Source organism: Zeus faber (assembly GCF_960531495.2).
Source record: "Zeus faber genome assembly, chromosome: 22".
Lineage (NCBI taxonomy): Eukaryota > Metazoa > Chordata > Actinopteri > Zeiformes > Zeidae > Zeus > Zeus faber.
This window is the reverse complement of record NC_137209.1, coordinates 11,611,739-11,632,984: the sequence shown is the minus strand read 5'-3', so window position 1 is coordinate 11,632,984 and position 21,246 is coordinate 11,611,739. Positions and strand designations below refer to the sequence as shown.

The 21,246-nt window shown below is 45.8% G+C and overlaps 2 protein-coding genes across 2 annotated transcripts in view; one reads left to right on the top strand and one right to left on the bottom strand.

Annotated features, from left to right (window-relative positions):
• dok1b (docking protein 1b) overlaps nucleotides 1-14,657 on the bottom strand; it is a gene marked incomplete at its 3' end in the record, with an annotated part of 22,418 nt that extends 7,761 nt beyond the window's left edge. The window contains 6 exon segments of the mRNA XM_080023185.1: nucleotides 9-287; nucleotides 290-655; nucleotides 1,298-1,470; nucleotides 2,280-2,376; nucleotides 3,337-3,660; nucleotides 14,451-14,657. Coding sequence (XP_079879311.1) covers nucleotides 9-287; nucleotides 290-655; nucleotides 1,298-1,470; nucleotides 2,280-2,376; nucleotides 3,337-3,660; nucleotides 14,451-14,507 — 1,296 coding nt within the window. The 5' untranslated portion in view covers nucleotides 14,508-14,657.
• Nucleotides 14,658-15,999: 1,342 nt separating this feature from the next.
• Nucleotides 16,000-20,905, top strand: nagk (N-acetylglucosamine kinase). The gene is given in 11 exon segments (XM_080023637.1): nucleotides 16,000-16,130; nucleotides 16,938-17,022; nucleotides 17,287-17,385; nucleotides 17,489-17,630; nucleotides 17,961-18,071; nucleotides 18,183-18,295; nucleotides 18,674-18,761; nucleotides 18,857-18,954; nucleotides 19,689-19,733; nucleotides 19,735-19,777; nucleotides 19,912-20,905. Coding segments are annotated over 11 exon segments (1,059 nt in total). The 5' UTR covers nucleotides 16,000-16,101; the 3' UTR covers nucleotides 20,118-20,905.
• The last annotated feature ends 341 nt before the right edge of the window (nucleotides 20,906-21,246 follow it).

Here is a 21,246-nt window from a genome sequence, read left to right as displayed (position 1 = left end):
CCCCCAACGGTCTGAGGGAGGCGAGGCGTGGGCGTGGAAGCGGAGGGCGTCTGGCTCTGGATGATGTCAACCGGGTCGGAGTAGAGACAGTCGGCCTTGGGGGGAGGCAAGCGGACCGAGTCGACCGGCTCCGAGTAGAGGCCCGCAAGTTCGTCCGGAGAGGAGATGGAGGGAGGGACGGGACCTTTGCCTGCGCCTCCCGAACTCTGCCGGGGCATGGGGCACCTCAGGGGGCCCAGGGCGCCCATGAGGGAGGGAGGCTCCGGTAAACTCCTCCCCTTGTTCCCGCTTCCTCCTCCACCGACTCCATCCCCTCCCTCTCTCTTCCCAGCACCCCGTCCGCCGAGCCCGGTTTGCTGCCGCCGGAGTCGCTGTCCGGGTCCCAACCGCTGCTACCGCCATCAGCCGCCGATCCCACTCCTGGCGTCATGGCAACACTGGTGGCCACGGTGCGGAGGGCCTGCGGCGGGGCAGGACACTCAAGGTCCAGGTTGGCGTTGGGAGGGCAGTTGAGGTGGCGCTCCTCCACCAACGCTTTCTGCGACTGGATGGCCTGCTCCACCAACTGGAAGACCTCGTTGCCCTGCTTGGTCTCGAAGGTAAAGTTGCCCGGGCCCGAATCGCAACGCCGGCCCGCCTCAAAGGAAAACATGACCTGGAGTGACAGGAGTACATAGAGGTAAAAATAAACAGAAATAAAATCTCACTGAAACAATGCTTCATTCCTCCTGAAAAGTGATGAAATTAAAAGCTATTTTTTTTCATGTATACCTGCATGCCTTTGGTATGTCAGAGTAAGGCAAGGACACTCTCAGAGAGAGAGAGAGAGAGAGAGAGAGAGAGAGAGAGAGAGAGAGAGAGAGAGATCTCCCCTTGCAATTAAGCCATCTGCTGGCCCAATTAATTGATATTGTTTATTGGTAAAGTAAGGGATCTTAACTATTGACATTGGTAAAATGGGACCAAAATGGCCAACAATAGGATACCTGGGGAAACAAATGGAACGTGACAAAATACTAGCATGCGGTTTTGTGGACGCAAAATACGACTGCTGCTACAACAGAGAAGTTGCAGCCAAAAGTGGAACTCAGTCGGCTGCTTTATTTATAGGTCAGTGTTGAACCCACACCTGGGGGAGGTTCAAATTTGCCACTTACACTTCCTCTTGCAAGTGACCGACAGTCAAGTGAATTTATATTTAACCTTCTAAACCAAACTGCCTCAATGCCCATGTATGCGTGCGTGTGTGTGTGTGTGTGTGTGTGTCTGGGGGGGTGTGTGCGCATCGTGCACCCACCCGGTCCCGTCCGTATCTCCTGAGAAGTTTGTAGGGCCAAACGAGGACCTTCCTCTTGGTCTTGGGGTCCTTCAGGATCAGGGACTCGCTGTCGGCCTTCAGCCAGTAGGATCCTGACAGACCACAGCGCTCCGACGCCTCGGTGCGCTGAACGCTCACCCAGAATTCATTCACTGCAGATGGGTGGGAGGGGGAGAAAGAGTTGAGCGGGCAATCAAGCAAGGTGTCGAATCAGACAACGGCTTTTTTTGGTCTCTCTCGCAGAGAGTCGGTGGTACTGGCGGGCATACCCCAATGCCCTACGCTCGGCCTAAGATAGATCTTAATTTCTATGCAGATGATGCACGACTGTACATCCGTTATGCCAGATGAACTGCACCAATCACTTTTGAACTTGTCTTGAAATCTTTGCGTGTGCGTTGCTGTTGTTGTTTTTGCTGTTGTTTTGTTGCTGTTGCTGCTAGTGTTGATGTTGCTGCTGCTCTTGTTGTTTATGTGGCTGCTGCTGCTGCTGTTGTTGCTGCTGCTGCTGCTGCTGTTGTTTTCTGTTGCTGCTGCTGTTGCTACTGAGGTTGGAGTTGCTTTTATTTCTGTTTTTGTTGTTGTTTCTGCCGCTTTTGTCATTGCTGTGGTTTCAAAGGGCATTCTTTTGTAATGACCAGCTGACAACAATGTTCTCTCTTTCCTTTTTGTATTTCTTTGTAAAGCGCATTGTGTTGCCATGGTATAAAATGTGCTTTATAAATAAAGTGTGACGTGACTTGACTTTAAATGACAACTTTTTCCACAGGTCAAAATATCTTCCGACTCAACTGATAAGAAAAAACAGATTTTGGTGATCAAGGATGAGAAGAGAAAGACAGGCCTCTTACCAGGTATCTCATATGTTAAAACGGTTATTCTTACAGGTCTTACTCGCCAACAGTACACTGTGATTTGAAGCACAGCGACTGTGCGTGAACCTCCTGTGGTGAGCTCTTACCCTCCTCTCTGGAGTAGTAGATGAGGTTCTCAGACATCTGGAGATTCTGAGGTCCTCCATTGGAGCTCACAACACTGCTGCTGCTGACACTGCATCCCTGCACAAGCAGATGAAACAAACACATGTGTTATCTGAGATTTGCTATCTGGTTAATGGTAAGCCCATTCAGAATCATCACAATCTGATTTGCAAGCAAAATAACCATTAAAAAAATTGACACACTTCAACGTACTTATGTTGTATACTTTTTACTTTTATACTTTTTTTTGTTATTTGTGATGTGTTTAATTCATGTTGAAGGATGTTTTGATAAATCATGTTGGGATGCAGAGGTGAAGGCAAAAGCATAAAGACAGAGAAGGGCGGCGACGCTGAGAGATTAAAAACACACAACGCCGTGTTTAAGACGCGCAACGAGAAGAGGCCGAGTGGAGGATCTCTGAGCCAATTATGATGGAGCATAAAATGTGAAGGCCGCAGTGAAACGCCAAATTGCAAAAAGAAAAATGAGTGAAGCGAAAGGGAGCTGACTACTTGCAGGATGACTAAGTGCGCTGTCTGCTCCCTGGAAACTCCCACTCGTTTCCCAAAAATATCTGCAGCTGTGTGTGCATATATGCATGTAAATGTAATAAAAGCTCTTCAGTATGAACCCTCCAGGGGCATGTGGGGAAGTTTGGCATCTGTATTAACTAGTAATACAAAGTCACATATAACCACAGACTACCAGCTATCTTGGGGTGAAGGGAAATTTAGTTTTTTCCCCCCACCAACTAATAAAAAAAAACAAAAACACAATGTTAAGCAGTTTTTTCAACTGTTCAACATTCCAAAAGCCCGTCCCGTGGCCCGAGAGAACTGAGAACTGGGGTAGTGAATTGAAAGCATCAGAAGAAGGTCAGATAGAAAGATATTGGCAAATATATAATAAAAGTGCACACTCTTCCATACTTAGAACTTACGCGTGAAGGTCCCCCCCCCCCCCCCCATTCATTGTGTTTTCTTCATCTAACTCCCTCTCGTGTAAGAATCACACAACAGGTTGGGCCAAATGTACCTGAAAAGCAATCTCGCACATCTTTTCCACCCATTCCATGGTCAGGCTCTTCTCTGCGGCAAACACGTGGGTTTTATCATTTGTTTCCACGCAAAACGCCGCCATGTTTTCCTTGGGGCATGTCTCGGTGAGGGCGGGCAGGATGGATATGCACTCCGACAGGCGAATGATCTTCTTGTCCAACTTCCTGGTTTTCTCATTGGCCCCGCCTCCTGCGCCGCTTCCGGACCCGCCCCCTCCGGACGAGGGCGAGTCGAAGAACTCGAGGCGGGCGATGCCGTGCTGACTGGCCGGGTAGAGGACGAACCAGTTCTTCTTCCATTTCTGTATGGATGGGCAGGGCGAGAGAGGGAAAAAGAAGATTTAACTAAAATATTATTTCCAACTTTTTATGTTCCTCCTGTTGCAAACATATTTCCATCATTATTCTTATGAATACGCATGTAAACCATATGTGTAATGATAGTGTGAACCACAATGTCAACCATGAAATTTCACAATATAATATGAATATATAATGCATCATCAGACAAAGGAGAGTTGAGTGCCCTCGTGGCGTTTGATCAACTTATATTTTGGGGTCAAAGTAATAAACGTATCAGGAGATAACTATAGCAAAGAATTACAAGTTTTCAAGTACAGTAAACTTCGCAGCATTTTTTACGTTTGTTGCCAAATGTATCCGCGCATTACATTTACATTTAGTCATTTAGCAGACGCTTTTATCCAAAGCGACTTACAAGGGAGAATAACATTCAAGCGACATTGCGACAGAGACATTAGTGTCACAATAAATACTGCTGGGTGGTGCTAAGTAATTGTAGGTTCGGAGAGGAGGTGCTCACTGAAGAGCTGGGTCTTCATGTGCTTCTTAAAGACAGAGAGGGAGGTGTCCCCTGCTCTGGTCGTTTTTGGCAGCTCGTTCCACCAACGTGGAACTACAAATGAGGACAGCCTGGACTGCCGTGGCTGTACGGCCGGCAGAGCCAGGCGACGCTCATTTGACGAGCGCAGCACCAGGGGGGGGCAACATGTGCTCTTACAAGAGCATTTAGTGGGCAAGAATTATTTACAATCTTTGTCTTATGTTCCCGGGGTGCTTAGTTAGCAGTCGGTCAACATGACCAGTAGAGCTAGAGTAGAGCTGCATCCCACGCCCCAAGGCCCTCGAGAGAAGTCAGGGAGAAGAGAAGGAAGTGGTTGTCAGCTACCGGCGGATGTGTTGGCTGCATGGATTGTGTTGACCGGTTAGGATGAACCACTAGCTAGGGTGGAGCGACCAAAGATTGATGCAATTGTTGCGACCAGGCCGGCAGTTGCGAGGGATGTGAAAGTGACGAATGAGCCATAGGTTGAGCCACGGGGATTGGAATTGTATATGTATCTACAGGCACACTGGCATGAGAGTGGAATATTAGACACCGGAATAGAGAGGGATGAAGCTGAATGTGACTGAAGAGTTTGTTGCCACAGGTGGTGGTGTTATCACCATGGATGCCAGTTGAAGGTTAACATCACCAGTCAATCATCAACAATCATAGTATAATCGTATAATGATGTGATTATATGGATGAATAGTGTAACGACACACATCCACCAAATGGACGAGAGACATTTATTGGCATTGAAATTGGAGTGTTAAAATACTGGTAATATGCGTTAATTTGCATTCTATTTATTGTGACATTTATGCCTTTAGCTTAAAATTCCCTTCACATTTGGATGAAAACATAATTATGGAATCTAATGATTTTGCTAAATGTTTGCAACTAGCTTAAATAATTGCCCCACACAGCAAGAAGTAGTACTGCATGAAAACACATTTCTCTGACTGCCATTCCTGGATTCAAACCTTATCAAAGCGGGGCAGAGGACAAGCCCAGATTCTACTGCTCTTCCTGGTGTGGGAGAGGGACAACAGGAAGGGGAAGTCGGGGTGGAAGTGTCAGAGTTGGGGCAGGAACTCAAACATTAAGTCAATCCAAGATCAACGGCAGGGGAGGGGGAGACCTCACCAAACTGGGACCCCTGAAACTTTGTGACAATGATGTGTTCATTTTTTTTATTTTATTTTTTTTTACTCCTGTCTACACTAGCAGAGTCCAGGCAGTCCCTCCCTGGCCAAACAGTCACAGGAAAGTCAGTCACTGTGAAACTAAAGGAAAGAGCGACAGAGAGAAGAAAGGAGGGAAAAGGCAACCATGTCCTATTTGGAAGAATATACCAACTAGGTTCCGCAGTGTTTCAGACAGAGGGGGACGTTTGCAGAGGACATTTGATGACGATGTCCGTAATCTTACAGCGGTTTCAACACCTCTCCTGACCCTTGCACTTCACTTACCCTGTGAGAATCATGAATCAAGTCCATCGAGACCATATCTTTATGTCACGATAGGACAAAGACACCCATCCGTCCATCCTGATATGTCATCCAGGGCCTGAGTGAGTAGGCCAGTGGTCATTTGGACTGTAAACAAAGACAACCGAACTAGGTGAGCGGTCTGACTGTAGGGTAACCCCTGGAGCGGGCAGGAAGGAAGGGAAGGTCGGCAAAGGCCTTATCCTCCTCGGGGACAAACAAGCAACGCTGCACACCACGCCAAACAATTCAGCTCACACAACTGTGTGACTTTGTGTGTATGTTTGTGTGTACATGCGTGTGCTCGACCAGCTGTCCGGCGCCAACAATGGATTTCATATGACGACGCAATTGACCTTGCACAAGAAACAACTTTGTGGACATACTGTCGGTGTGTTTTATTTGTTTTGGTGTGTGTGTGTGTGTGTGTGTGTGTGTGTGTGTGTGTGTGTTTCCAAGGTAAATAGCGAGGTTATGTCATACCCTTAATTACTGTATTACCCTTTATTACTCAGGCAGCGGTCTGTGTGTGTATGTGTATGTGTATTAGTATGGAACCCTTCCCCAAAGAAGGCTAGTCCAGCGTCCCACTCCAGTATTTTCTCCTCCATTCATTCAACGCGGTGCTGGATTCGTAAGTTGTAGTAGTCTAGCAATAGCAAGTGATTCTCGTCATGTCAAATAAGTCAACCTTTCTTTAATTAAAATCACATTAAGGTTGGTGTAAGTTCATTCAACCAACGGGACGCCATTATATAAATCAATACTATCGCGGCAATTTCATCATGATCATGTAAGAATATTACATTTCAATATCCGGGCCGAGACTACAGTTGGGACGGTATCCAAGATTTGAAGATAAGAGAGCGACCGAGAAGGTGTTCCCATTACGCACCGTACGCAGGGCGTACACGACTCACACAAGTCAATTACCAAGTTCTTTCTGATCAGGCTACAGGGGTTCCTAGTTCTGAGTGGGTCGGCGGGGAAGCGGACGGCGGCATTCAACAGATATGCCCAAATGTTGTTGTTCAAATAACTGCTCCTCACATGCGCTGCCTGGTCCCTACCTGGTGCCATGCAATTAGAAAGGGTCTAAGATTTTGCATTGACATTTGCATGAGTAAACAGCTGAAGCTTCCCACTGTCTCTGTCAAGCAGGGCTGCCCCCAAATAGTCGACCAAACGTTCATCAACGAGAAGAGTCCGAGTCGACCAAGTTATTTTATTTGTCGGTTGGTCGCAGGAAAAAAATGTAATTAAAAAAATCCATTCAGGAGCTACGCCGTGTTAAAATGAACCTTGAAACCTATATGGCTGGACCCGCTAGAGGGATTTCAATTTGAAACAAATTTAAAACATAAACAAATGTTCAGTCTCCTTGCTGGTTCTTCCGACACATTCAGAAGAACGCTCACAGCTTGCGATGAGCGGCTTAATGCGTGCACGCCGCGCAGCGCTTGTAAATGTGTATTTTAAAGGCTTTTTATAGTGTGTTGGTGTTACTGATAAATGAACACAATGTTCAGTCCCCTTTGCTGGATGTTCCGGCAAATTCAGAATAGGGATGTTCCTAAATTTACCTGATGTTTAAACGGAAGTTCAAACTTAGACTAGTCGAGTAGTCTAAAAGTCGGAAAAAATACTGTGAATATTATTAAAAATATGGCATATTATTGCGCATTACAAGAGCTATTTGAAACTGTTTATCACATTCTTCAACCAAATTGTATGTAAAGCGGCTGCCGAGGCATAGTTACACATTTTTCGGGTATATCGCATACGCTCAAGCTCCATCTCCCCCCCGACGGACCGGGCGGAGGCGGGCCGGTGGTGCGCCCGAGCCCCGAGCTTTTGTATTTAGTTAGAACATTCTTTCTCGGCCCTGGAACTCAAACTTTTTTCTGATGGCCCAAAAACATATATTTAAATAATTTAATTGATATCATAAACGTGCAACAATTAGTCGACTAATGGCTTGAACTGAGACTAATAGTCGACTAGGAAAATCTTTAGTCGGGGCCACCTTCCCAAGTGGTTGGTAACATTCACATGGGAAGTACATACACATACTCCATTTTACCTCAGTGCACATTTGTGTGTCTGTGTGTGTGTTTGTGTCCATACCAAATAAGGTAAAAGACCGTTATCGGTTGATTATGCACTGAATGGAAAAATGCAAATGAATGCACACAAAACCATGAGGGAGAGAGAGAGAGAGAGACAGACTTCCTCAATGTGTCAGACATGCAAAAATAGAATTACTGTCATACTTGTGTAAATACATAGATACATACAATATGTACATATATACATACAGTATATATTCTGTACATACACACCATAACAGTGTTTATTTTGATTAGTCGTACTATTAGACCACATCTGTTTAAAGGCATCTTTGTTATTTCTGTTTCTGATGTCATTGTTGGAGCCCATCTGCCATTGTTTCCTTTACAAGCTCCAGTAAAATCGTCTTATCAAACACAAGTACCAGAACAGTTCTCCACACAATACACGCAGATGTCTTTTCACGCCAGAGGCTTTAAAAGCCTCATCTTGGGGTAGCTCTGTGTTCATTTAAAAAGTGGGGAAAATATGAGAATGGCCGTTTTGGGTGTGGTGGGTTATGGGACTTTATGAAACGGTCCCTCCGAGCGTGATGGGAGAGTGCATTGAAAGGTTTTTACCACGATGCCGAAAGCCTATTAACACATTCATTCATTCCTTCTTCTTTCTCAGGCATGTCACAATAACTCAATTTGTTGGACAATATATTGTCCCAGAAATAAGAGCGATAAACAATATTGTTGTGATTTAAAGACCATTTTTCTGCCACTGATATAATAATATTATAACATAACGCTGTAATTGCATTATTATGCTATAATATTATTATATCAGTGGCCCTCTCAAATAGCAATGAACTTTTAATTCTTCAGAATATTCAGACATTGTTATCTAGAAAAAAAATAGATATACTGTATATATATCCTAAATTAATGAAACATAAATAAAATAAAAACACACAACCAAAATAAGAAATAAAATGGACTCTCGGGCTCAAGTAACACGTTAACTTCACCTGTTTCTGTGTGTGTGTGTGTGTGTGTGTGTGTGTGTGTGTGTGTGTGTGTTTGTGTGTGTGCTGCCTGAGTTCCGCCCATGGTGAGACAGGAGGACAGAAACAGCATGACCATAAATGACAGAAAAACATGTCTCAACATAGTTTCTTTCTTTTCATTCGGCTCAGTTACATTTATTCAACACGTAGTAAGTAAAATATTATTTATTTGCGGATTTAGAAATACATTTATGTACTATTTTTTTTAACCCTTTATACAGATTTGTAAATTGTATTGGGTTGATAGTATTTATTGATCTTTTCCCATTTGTATTTGTTGCATTATATATATTTGTGAATTGTGACACATAATTCCGTCTCTCTTATTGACTTTGAAACGTACAACATTTCGGCAACATTATGAGCTGGCACTTTTGTTCAAAGCCATTTCCAAATATATTTTTCCACGTTCAAATATAAGTAGAGTAAGTATGGATAAAAAATAAATTTAAAAAAAACAGATTGATGTTCCGTGTAGCGGAAAGCAGCAAGCCGTTTTCGTCGCAAAATTCCCACGTGACGTGAACGCAGCATCTGTACAGTGGCAGAGAGTCCACCGTGGATTCTAGTGTAGCCATAACTCAGCCGCGGAATTTGATGGTGGTCACCGAAAACTCCTCAACTCAAACGCTTTAGGTGTTGTCGCGCCGATACTTGGGAGTAGCACCGTCGCTCCCCACACTGTGATAAAACGTTTTGCCCTCCCCCCCCCCCCCCGACGCTGCGTAAACAGACACGCAGGTAAAAAGAACGGGCAACTATCGAGGTTTGAACAATGATGCGATGATGCATGTCCATATATCGTACGATAAGCTGCATGGTGATTATTGCAACAAACCTATTCTTTCTCCTCACTTCTCTCATACAAGACTAGTAGAATCAAGGACAGTAAAGACCACATCCTAGACATTTAGGATTTACACTCACTGGTCAATGCAGCGTATTGCCTAGCGATGGTTCTGAACTTGAACTGGCAGTAAGAGGACTAACACCTGGCGGGTTTTTTTTCTTTACCGAAGCAAAAGAAAAGAGCCACACACCCTGACCCATATTCCCGAAAAAAAAAAAAAAAAAACCCTCCCAAGACTGAGTTAACACGAAGCACTGTCAGGAATGCATGAAAACAATATCGATATTTCCGCGGCAGCGGAGCACGCGAAACGCGGTGTCCTGTGTGAAAGGGCTTCGGCACGTGCTGGGGAGGGGCGTGGCTGTGTGTACAACGTCCATGTGTACTTAAGGACGGGAGCAAAAGCAAGGCTTAGAGAAGAGGAAGTGTGTGTGTGTGTGTTTGTGTGTGTGTGTGTGTGTCTGTGTGTGTGTGTTATAGAGGAAAAGAGACAGAAAATACAGAGAGAGGAAGAGCTCGATCGTGGCCCCGCACTCCGAAAACCTCAATCTCTATCTTCCCGGTCCTTCACCCTCTGAGCGTTTGGAGAGCAGTAGTATTCTTTGGGTCGCGGCGGCAGAACGGTGAAGGGTAAAGTGGAGGACAAACCACATTTCACCACGGCCTCAAGCAGACCCAGGTATCAAAACTCCATGCTGTTACGGCATTGACCTCACTGAATTGATACTATTGGGTATTGGAACATTTCTGTGGTATTTCCTACTCAATTTGGATACCAAAACTATTCAGCGCGAGTACGCCAAGAATAGAAATAAATGTTTGTACAGCAAGAGTAAATGTGTCATGTCATTTTCTGTTTCATTGGTACGGTGGTGACCTTTTACTGTGTTCCTGGTATATAAAAGAATATTGGTATCGGAACGTGAGGCTAGCCCTAACCCTAACCCTGACAGGTATGAAAGAATCTATTAGCATTTGAAATCCTTGAGCCACATCCGTAAATCCATAATGCTAAAGCAATCGAAGTCGATAAACGAGTGCAACCTTTGAAGAGGGAGAGAATCGGTGATTACTTCAGTATATCACGGCCCATCTCTGTGATCCAGGCGCGTCGGGGTGTTAAAAAGCTGCTTCAGACAAACACACCCCCGTCTCCTGAACTCACGCCATGTTTTCTGTTCGTGCTGCCGATGTGGGATCACCTTACAAGTGCGGACCTTCTATCGGGGCTGTTTTAAAGAAGTGCTGCAGGTCCACGCAGCTCCGACGTGTGGGTGTGTGTGTGTGTGTGTGGGTGAGTGTGTGTGTGTGTGTGTGCGCGTCTAAGAGGCCGTGCAAGTCGCAGGCAAGCACTTGCAGGTACAGACAGCTTTGTGCCTCCTAAATCACCCACTCATACTTCATACTTCATGCCTCCATTGCGGCACAGGAATCCGGCCACAATAATGAAATACCAAAATGGCTGTTCTGCCAAGTAAAAACCTGGGCTGGTGTGGGGGTGTGGTTGGCCGGGGGGCTAAGCAGACGGGCCCCCTGCCGGCTGCGTCCGCGTCCGCGTCCTGGCGGCTTGCCCCTGGTGCCGGGTGGTTTCTGGTCCCTTGGCGGCTGCTTGCCGTGGTGGATGTGGGTTGCAACGCGCGAGGCGGCGGTCAGCCCTGCTCCCGCCGCGCGGCTTGTCTGCGGCAGGTGCCCCGGGAACCAGCGGTTGCGGAGGGGCCACATGTCTTCGCCTCGCTGGGTGAACCGGCTCCGGCTCTGTGCCTGCGGCAGCGTCTCATGCCTGCACATGAGACGGGTTGGGTTGTATGTGTGCGCCTCAGGGGTGCAAGATCACTTTGTGCGCTCTGGGACTGGTTTGTGCACCTCGGGGCCATTCGTGGGTGTTGCTCCACGGGCTCCCGGCTTCTCTGTGCGCCGGGGGGCCTTCTGTGGCTGCGGTGTATTGTGCTCGGAGATTTCTTGAGGCCGTGGGGTTTCTATGCGGCTGCGGGACTCGTAAGTGGCTGCGAGGCCTTTTCCGCTGCTTGGAGGCGCTACGATATAGTTGTGACCCCATCCACCAGAACTAATTGGGACAAGTCCCGTGCATTCACCGGTGGACACACGCACACACACACACACTCTCACACACACACACACACACACACACACACACACACCCCGATTACATCCTTCTCCCTTTAGCAGGCCACCTGCTGTGATTGCCGTTCGAATTTCTGTTGACCAAATGAATCATGTTTTGTCAAGTACATATTGTTGATTGTCTCTGTTGATCCGTCCCGCCCGTGGTGATTCTCCCTCCCCATCTTGGAGAAGTAATGATGATCAGCTGTTTATAGATCAAAACATGGTAAGATCGTTCTCAAAGAGGGGGGTTGGTGGGCGGTTCCGTATTTTCAAAAAAATAAAAAATGCTCCTGTCAGCCTACAGGTCGTCCACGGGACCTTAGTTATAGGAATTATTGCAGCAGTTCTTGATGATTAAAGAATGAATATAGAGTTGCATTGCAGCTTGAGAACTTGAACTCCTCTTGCAGACTAACTCTGTCTCGGATGCAATGTCATACAAATACTCCGTGTTGTATGCCCAGCATGCTGACAGCAAAGGTGTGGAAGAAAAATTAAAAAAAAAAAAAAAAAAGAAACATTTGAGTGAAAGCGGAGTGAGAGCGCTTCAACTTTATTGTTACAAGTGGATGTTACAAATCCACTGTGATGGATGTTCACACAAGAAAAAGATCGTACAAAATGGCGCCCCACAGCCAAACTAATATCTCTCGATATGTCTAATATCGCCTACTTCTCTGCAGATCCTGTAGGACTTCTTTACTTTTTGGGTATGATAATAATAATAATACATTTATTATATAAACTGTTTCTGTGGTAAACAGGCTCTTTCTACACGCATTTAAATAGAAACCGTGATCAGACACCGGCCCTACATAGTTGAGTCACATTTTCCAATGTTGCACGTGGGAGTGTGGCCTTCTTGTGTGTGTGCGTGCGCGCGCGCGTGTGTGTGTGTGTGTGTGCGTGTGTGTGTCCACTGACAGCTCTAGCGATTGCATAACTTTGCCTTCCGATTGCACTTCTATTTCGACAATTTTAGGCGGCCCGATATTCCGTTTCCTCTTTCAATCGTTTCCAGCAGCAACTCTAACTCAAATTTGGTTAATAACCGTTTTGAGTTACGTTGCATTCTGCTCCTAACATCCAAATCGTCTCTCTTCCCCAAGAACCGGTCACAAATGAACAGAGCCGCCCAGAGCTGAGAACAACAAGGAGTAAATGTTTTGCTTGTCACTTGTCATATGAACAGAATGATAGAAAAAGTGTGAGAGAGAGAGAGAGAGAGAGAGAGATAGGTTAAGATAAGAAGAGCGAGAAAGAGTGAGAGAGAGAGAGGGAGGGAGAGAGTGAGAGGGGTAAAGATAAGGAGAGAGAGAGAGAGAGAGAGAGAGGGGTAAAGATAAGGAGAGAGAGAGAGAGAGAGAGAGAGAGAGAGAGAGAGAGAGGGGTAAAGATAAGGAGAGAGAGAGAGAGAGAGAGGGAGAGAGAGAGCGAGAGGGGTAAAGATAAGGAGAGAGAGAGAGAGAGAGAGAGGGATAAAGATGAGGAGAGAGAGCGAGAGAGAGAGGGGTAAAGACAAGGAGAGAGAGAGAGAGAGGGGTAAAGATAAGGAGAGAGAGAGCGAGAGAGAGGGGTAAAGATAAGGAGAGAGAGAGAGAGAGAGAGGGATAAAGATGAGGAGAGAGAGCGAGAGAGAGAGGGGTAAAGATAAGGAGAGAGAGAGCGAGAGAGAGAGATAAGGAGAGAGAGAGAGAGGGACCGAGAGAAACAAAGAGTCTCTTACAAATCAGAGTCAACGAGTTCCTAACCAGTTCTTATTCCAGGCAAGGTTGCATTGAGGCTGAAGCCGAATGTTGACGAACACACACACACACACACACACACACACACTACTAAGATAGTCCAGTTCAGCCAATACTGAAACTTCCCCTTTTCAAAAATGCCATAGTGTGTGTCCCTTTTGGGTCACACAGATGTCAACATCAGTCTCACTATGTGGCTGATCTGAGGCATTTTATCTTGAAAATAAAAAACTTAACGCGAGAGAGAGAGAGAGAAATCCCTCCACATAAGATATCCTTTAAGAGTACATCCTGCTCTTTCACCGCCACAACAAAGTTGTGTGTGGCCACCTTTATCAGAGGCGAGAGAGCTGCAAAAAAATAAAAAATAAAAACAAAAAAAAAAACCCCAAAAAACTGATGCGGGGTGGAGTGCGAGCGGTCCCACTTTCGACCCAGAAATGAAACGTTTGCATGTGGGGTTCGTCAGCCCAAGTCCACCCGCCCAGCCACGCAGCCCCGCACGGGGAGCCCCTGCCCTGGGGCTCGACGGTTGTACCTCCACCAGAAACGAGACGCACCGTCGCAAACGACGGCCTCGGCGTGCACCAGGCCCCCTATCTCTGCGGGGATTAGGAGACAAGGACTTGTCTGTAATTGCTGCAGTGCGTGCGTGCGTGCGTGTGTGCGTGTGTGTGTTGCCCCCCCCCCCCCCCCCCCCCCCGAAAAAAAACAACAAACTAATACAGCGGCTGAAAAGCCATAAATAAATAAATAATAATAATAATAATAATAATAATAATAAAATAACGGCGTTGAAATGCCGCGCGGCGGACGCGTTATCCTTCCCAATCCCGGCCTCGCGTGGCGGAGAGAAGCGTCCAGAGTCGTAATGTTCGCGCCGCGACACCTCCGGCGCCCGGGCCTCACCTTGCCGAACTTCTGGTGCTGCACGTAGAGCTGTCCGTCTTTGACGTGGGCGTCCATCGGGTGCTCCGAGCGGCGAGGCTCCGACTGGGAACCCGGCGGGGGGGACGCGCTGCCTGCTCCTCTTGTTTTGGCTTTGCCCCCTTTTTTTTTTTTTTTTTTCTTCTTCTTCTTCTTCTTCTTCTTCTTTCGAACTTCCTCCCGTGTTGCTTCCGCGCGCGGGCCGTTAAAACGCATCGGACCCCTCCGACTCCGGAGCGGGGAACCCGGGGGGGGGGGGGGGGGGTCGTCGGTGCTGGCGCTCCCGGGGGCCGGGGGAGGGTGGGGGTGCGGGGGGGGGGGGGGGGGGGGGGGCGCGCTCCGGTGTCGTCGTCGTCGGGGTCGCCGCTCCCTCTCGGCGGCGGCGCCGGACTCCCGAACGACTCGTCCGCGGCGAACGAAGTCTTTTCGAATGACTCGGGAGCCCCCAGCCCGGCTTCAAACTGGCTGTCGCTGCGCAAAGCACCGAGCAGCGCGGCCACCCCGGTGGCCGACGTATCTCGGAGCGGTGGGCTGATTCAAGCGGGATCAAACCGGCCATTTTTGATTGTATTTTATTCCATATATTTTTATCTGATTCTCTAAGTGTTCAACTTACTGTATTACGTTTTAGGAGTCAGTTAGTCGGTCTATTAGAAAGGGATTCTTTACTTTTATTTCTTTTTCTCTTCCGAGGACATATTGTGTGCTATCACCGGGTGCGTTGCATTGACATTTCACTGCATATATGTATGAAAGTATGTTTATGTATGTGACGAATAAAAATCTTGAATCATCTTCCGATCACTAGGCGACAAAAAAAAGACCCAGGGCGTTCATTTCGTGATCGACACTTCGCATTTCTCTCCCCAAGCAAACGCGTTCGAGGGAACCGGGCTCCAAGGTGACAAAGCGAACCGAGCGTCGGAAAGTTGAACGACTCTTTTTTTTTGTGTGTGTGTTTTGTTTTTTCACTTGAGTGACTTCGTCGAGAACCGCGCCTGAAAAATATATATATATATATTTGAATAAAGTGCACGTTGCGCTACGGGTGCTCGGGCGTTTTAACAAAGCGTTGGGGTCGCCTTGGCGTTCCGATTGTTTCTTTTATTCTCCGTCTAGTGTTGTATTTATTATTCTTTCACCTCAAATCACCAGTTCGATCACTCGTTTTCAACCCTTCTTTCGTTTTTGTTTTGTTTTTTGGGTTGTTGTTTTGTTTTTTGTTTTTTTTTAACGAAACACTGCCATCGTGTGGCCGCTGGCCAACACTGCAACTTGGAAACCCCTGAGCTGCGTTCGATTAAAGCTGGAACTCGGGGAAAAAAAAAAAAAAAAAAAAAAAAGAACGGGCTGCTTTTCTTTGAAAACATGTTTTTCAGATCATGATGAACTGAACTGAACTGATCATGATGAACTGGCTCGTTCGACACGGGCAGTTTAAATGCGCAAAACATCAGTCTGCCGCGTTGGTTTTCCGCATGTGACAAACAGACTGTGGCAAAGGTGCCGGGTGTTACGCTCGGAGCGGCTTGGACGACAGTGGTGAGACGACCGAGTTCGGACTTCCAGGGGAACGCAGCGCAAGCGGCTCCACTTGACCTGCGCGCCGCGCTCCGGCAAAACAGGAAGAGACATGGCGCTGGTGTTTGGTGGTGTGGAGGGGTGAGGAGGACTGTTATATATATATATACACGTTTATTCTTTATTTGTCATTCATATTATTTAAAATGTATTTATGTACCAACATAAACACAATTACTGATTGTAGACGAACTTTGTGTATGTTGTATGACGACGAAGGGCATCGATTATTTGTTGTGTTATGTTATATGAGTTCGTAGCATGTTGTGATTATTGGTATTATTTATGATTATGGTATATGAGTTACTAACATGTTGTTGTGATTATTGTTGTATGAGTTACTAACATGTTATGATTATTGGTAGTATTTATGATTATGGTATATGAGTTACTAACATGTTGTTATGATTATTGGTAGTATTTATGATTATGTTATATGAGTTACTAACATGTTATGATTATTGGTATTATTTATTATTATTTATATGAATTAGTAGCATTTTGTTATGTTATGATTATTGGTATTATTCGTTGTTATTTTATATAGTGAGAAGCATGTTGTTATGTTATGATAATTGGCATTATTTATTATTATCTTATATAAGTTAGTAGCATGTTGTTATGATTTGGTATTAATTATGATTGTGTTATATTAGTTAGTAGCATGTTGTTATGTTATTATGATTATTGGTATTGTTGATTATTATGTTATATTAGTTAGTAGCATATTATTATACTATTATGATGTTTGGTATTATTTATTATGATGTTATATTAGTTAGTAGCATATAGTTATATGTTATTTTCGTTTGTTCCTGGTTAGTGATAAAATATAAATGAAAATAATGTTCATTTGGGAGTATTCTTCATAGTGTACATGTCCCCTAGAGGAGGGACCCACTCCAAGGCGGTGTTGGTGCGAAGCGATGGACGGATCCTGGCAGAGACAGAGGGACCATCCACCAACCACTGGGTGTGTGTGTGTGTGTGTGTGTGTGTGTGTGTGTGTGTGTGTGTGTGTGTGTGTGTGTGTGTGTGTGTGTGTGTGTGCGCGCGCGCGCTTCACAATATGTGCTTATTACATGTGCAATAACAATATGTGCATGTTAATTCTAAATACTATGCTAAATAATCCCACTGAGTTTCATTGCGTTCGACTATATGGTCATCTATGGTAAAACTGTAGTTTTCAAATAAATCATGCTAATATTTCAGACCTCATTATTGTATCATCTAGTTGGTGGGTGTGGATAAATGTATGGAGGCCATTAACGACATGGTCCAAAGAGCCAAAAAGGAGGCGGGGCTGGATCCAAACTCACCACTACGTTCATTGGTGAGTTAAATTTGCCATCAATAGTTGCAAGGTCGTCAAAATATGCAAATGTACATATATGTACATTTTGGTGTGTATTTCGTGTGTGTGCGCGTGTCTGCAGGGCATGTCCCTGAGTGGGGGGGAGCAAAAGGACGCAATAGACAGACTGATCGTGGAGATGAAGGAGCGCTTCCCCAGCCTCAGCCAGGACTATTTAATCACCACGGACGCCATCGGCGCCATGGCAACCGCCAGCGACCACGGTAGCCATGAATGTTGTCTTCTGTTAGCATATATAGGCAGCTTAGCTTAGTATTAATTCAAGAACGTACAACCCTCATGAACTAATAAGCACTTAAATCGCTAATGTCGTTGTTGCTTTAGGTTTTTCTCTTCTCGTCTGGGGTATTTCTAAAGGTTTGAAAGCACAATCTTGGAACATATTAACCAAAGGGAGAGGCTGAATACCATGTGGCTTTATAATGTTCTTTATCGCTTGGGCCCTGCTGTATGGTGTAACATTATGGAAGTGTTATCTGATGTATCATTCCCCTCTATCCGTTCTCCCTGTATCTCTCTCTCTCCCTTTCTAGGTGGAATCGTCTTGATTTCGGGGACGGGCTCCAACTGTAAGCTGGTCAACCCCGACGGCTCTCAGATCGGCTGCGGGGGTTGGGGTCACATGATGGGGGACGAGGGGTCAGGTAACTGACCAAACAAAATCAAGTTCCTATCGAGAGCTACACGCCAAAGTGATTTATTTATTTACTTTTTTGGACATTGAGGATGTCGGACTCTCTCGCTCTCATTCTCAGCCTTCTGGATCGCTCACTTGGCAGTGAAGACGGTGTTCGACGCCAAGGACAACCTGGCCACGCCCCCTCATGACATCACATGGGTCAGGGCAGCCATGGAGGACTACTTCCAGGTCAGAGGCGATGGCCAAAAATGACGCCTGCCTGTGTTTTATGTCGGGGAGAATGTTACTCTGTCCCTTTAAGGCGTCAACAGACGAACGGCAAAAAATAGCTGCTGCAGCGGGAAGACGTGGAAAAACGAGAAATGAACAAAAAGACAGCGTCATGAATTTGTGTGTCCCAGTGTGAACTGTTCACCACACAATCCCACAAACTTCCCCTTCTCGGCAGTTGTTCCAAATGTCACCCGCTTGGTTGCCTCACTGTCTATTGAAGAGTTGAAATTTGTTTTTTCCGGTTCATTTTGTCACCATACTTCAATTCAAGAATATATATATATATATATATATATATATATATATATTTTTTTTTTTTTTTAACGTCTCCAGGTGTCAGATCTGATGGGCATGCTGCCTCACCTATACAGGAACTTCCAGAAGTCCCACTTTTCTGGCTTCTGCAGGAAGCTGGCCGAAGGTAAAGCACAAGCGACGTCAGGGCCAAAGGGAGTCGTGGAAAGAAAGTTAAGAGCAATAGACAAGTGTGTGTGTGTGTGTGTGTGTGCTTTGCAGGGGCAGAAGCTCGGGACGCTTTGTGCCTGTACATCTTCGCTCAGGCTGGGAAGGTCCTGGCGAAGCAGGTGGAGGCGGTCCTGCCAGAGGCCCAGGAGGTAAGCTACACACACAAAAAAAATAAACCTGGTTAGTGAGGACCGATATTCCAGGTGCACTTCTAAACCAAAGAAATAGTCGATACAGAGACCGGTCCTCACAAGTACAATAGACAATGAATTATATTAAATAATTATAGAAGCCAGAATCGCGATTGTGGCGCGGCCGCCTGCGCGAGCACCGCGTGTCGATTACGCACATTTGAGAATTTTTCGTATTTTTGGATCTTATAATGCGTAATCACCGGGTGTCATGACATTTCACTGCATATATGTACGACCGTATGTGTGTGTATGTGACAAATAATCTCTTGAACTTGAAGAAACACACACACACACACACACAAATGCACAATCTTCTTTGATCCCTGTGGCAGTTTCACCTACCACACGCCACCCGAGTGGCGTTTTCAGGGACCTCCAGCGCAGAGACACAGACGACCGTGTAGAAAACACAAGTTTATTGTAGAGTGGGCTAGTTGGAACAAGCCCCCGAAACCCTCCTCTCCTGTGTGTGTGTGTGTGTGTGTGGGGATGGGGGTTTTACCTGTTGCTCCTTAGACCAATACACAAGGTGGTATACAGCCACACTCATCCTGGGCCCCAATTATCTAGACCCAGGACAGATGTGGCTGCTCAAACCGCACCATCCCCACACCACAATCCACTTACCTTTTTTTTTTTTTTTTTTTTTATCTGCCCATTTATCTCCCTCCGTCCTCCCTCTGAATCAGGCCCTGTTTGGTGGTGACCTGGGTCTGCCCGTGCTGTGCGTGGGCGTGCGTGGGCTCCGTGTGGCGCAGCTGGGAGCTTCTGAAGCCAGGTGAGCCTTCCCCAGCTCTGTGCATGTTTTTTCTGTCCATCTTTCTCTCTCTCTCTCTTTTTTTTTTCCTTTGTCTTTTCTCTTCAACTCATCCCCTGCGTCGCGCACCCCCCCCCCCCCCCCCCCCCCGCCAGGCTTCACCGAGACGCTCGCCGGAGCGGCGGTGGCGTCCAAGTGGTTGCGCGGCCGTTTCCGCGGCTACAACCTCCTGACTTTGCAGCAGTCCTCGGCGCTGGGCGGGGCCGCTCTCGGGGCTCAGAGCGCGGGCGCTGCGGTGGCGCTGGATTACGCTGCCAATGCCAGCGTGTTCTACCGGCACACCTTTGAGAGCAGCCAATGAGAATCTGGCACGTATCCAGCAGTAACAGAACAGTATCCAATGAAGTTCCCGCTTGCGCCCGTGGCAATTGATTCAAAGTTAAGCATTAAGATGTATGTCCAGGCTGAATTCCCTGTAACTGAGCCCATTTCAATAATAATTTTCATTTGTCAATATGTGATTTCATGACATATCATAATATCGTTAAATGATGATAGTTTGAGTGCAATTTTCTAAGTGCAATCGCTGGTTGCTGTGGACTTGAATTGAGCTGAATTTAGCTTAATCCAAATTTAAATTGTCCAAAGCAAACAGATAGTGGACGGTAGCATTGGGTTTCTGCCCCAAAGTTAACAGTTCTTACATCTGTAAATGCAAACTTTTTTTTTTTTTTTTTTTTTTTAACTTTTTTATTTGCTTGAGAGTGATTTGATTTGAACGCGACGATTTGCTAATCATGAGGAAGAACCAGATTCCCAGTGCTTTTCCAAGATCTACAAATGAAAGCTGCGGCCTATATTTGTCTCTCGTGTTTACCTCGGGGATCGGGGACCATTTTCAGTTTGGTGTGAGCATAATTCCAGTGCTCTTGTCGCCAGATTTACTGGAACCAGGACAAAACGACCTGTATCACCGTACTGTATTCTGTAAGAACAAAAGATGGTTTCTCACACACATCCACACAATATGCCAAACGATGTAGCCACATCTAGTAGACAAAATGTTTACAAATGTTTTACCCTTCTTTATAACGTATTTTGTAATGGTGAATTTGGGATTTTCTGTCTGCTGGGTTTTGTAATAAAAAATCATCCTTCAGTTTTGTATAAAAGGTGTATTGTTTTAATTTTTAATTTGTTATGTTGTATTTTGATTCTATCAGTAACAAGAAAGTAAGTTAAAAAATTTGAAGGATATTAGAGATTTGGCTGACAGTCCCCTGTTTCTGTTTCCATGGTGCCCCATCGCTGCAACGGAGCTGGTATCGGCTCATATACATTCGGGCCGTCAGATGTTTTCTGCATCATATAATAAAAAGAAAGGGCTTTTCTATACTGATCAATAAAAGTATCCCATATCAGAATGAAACCACAATTTCAGATACAGAAAGGAGATACATCACGATAAACGGATTTATACGAAACATCAA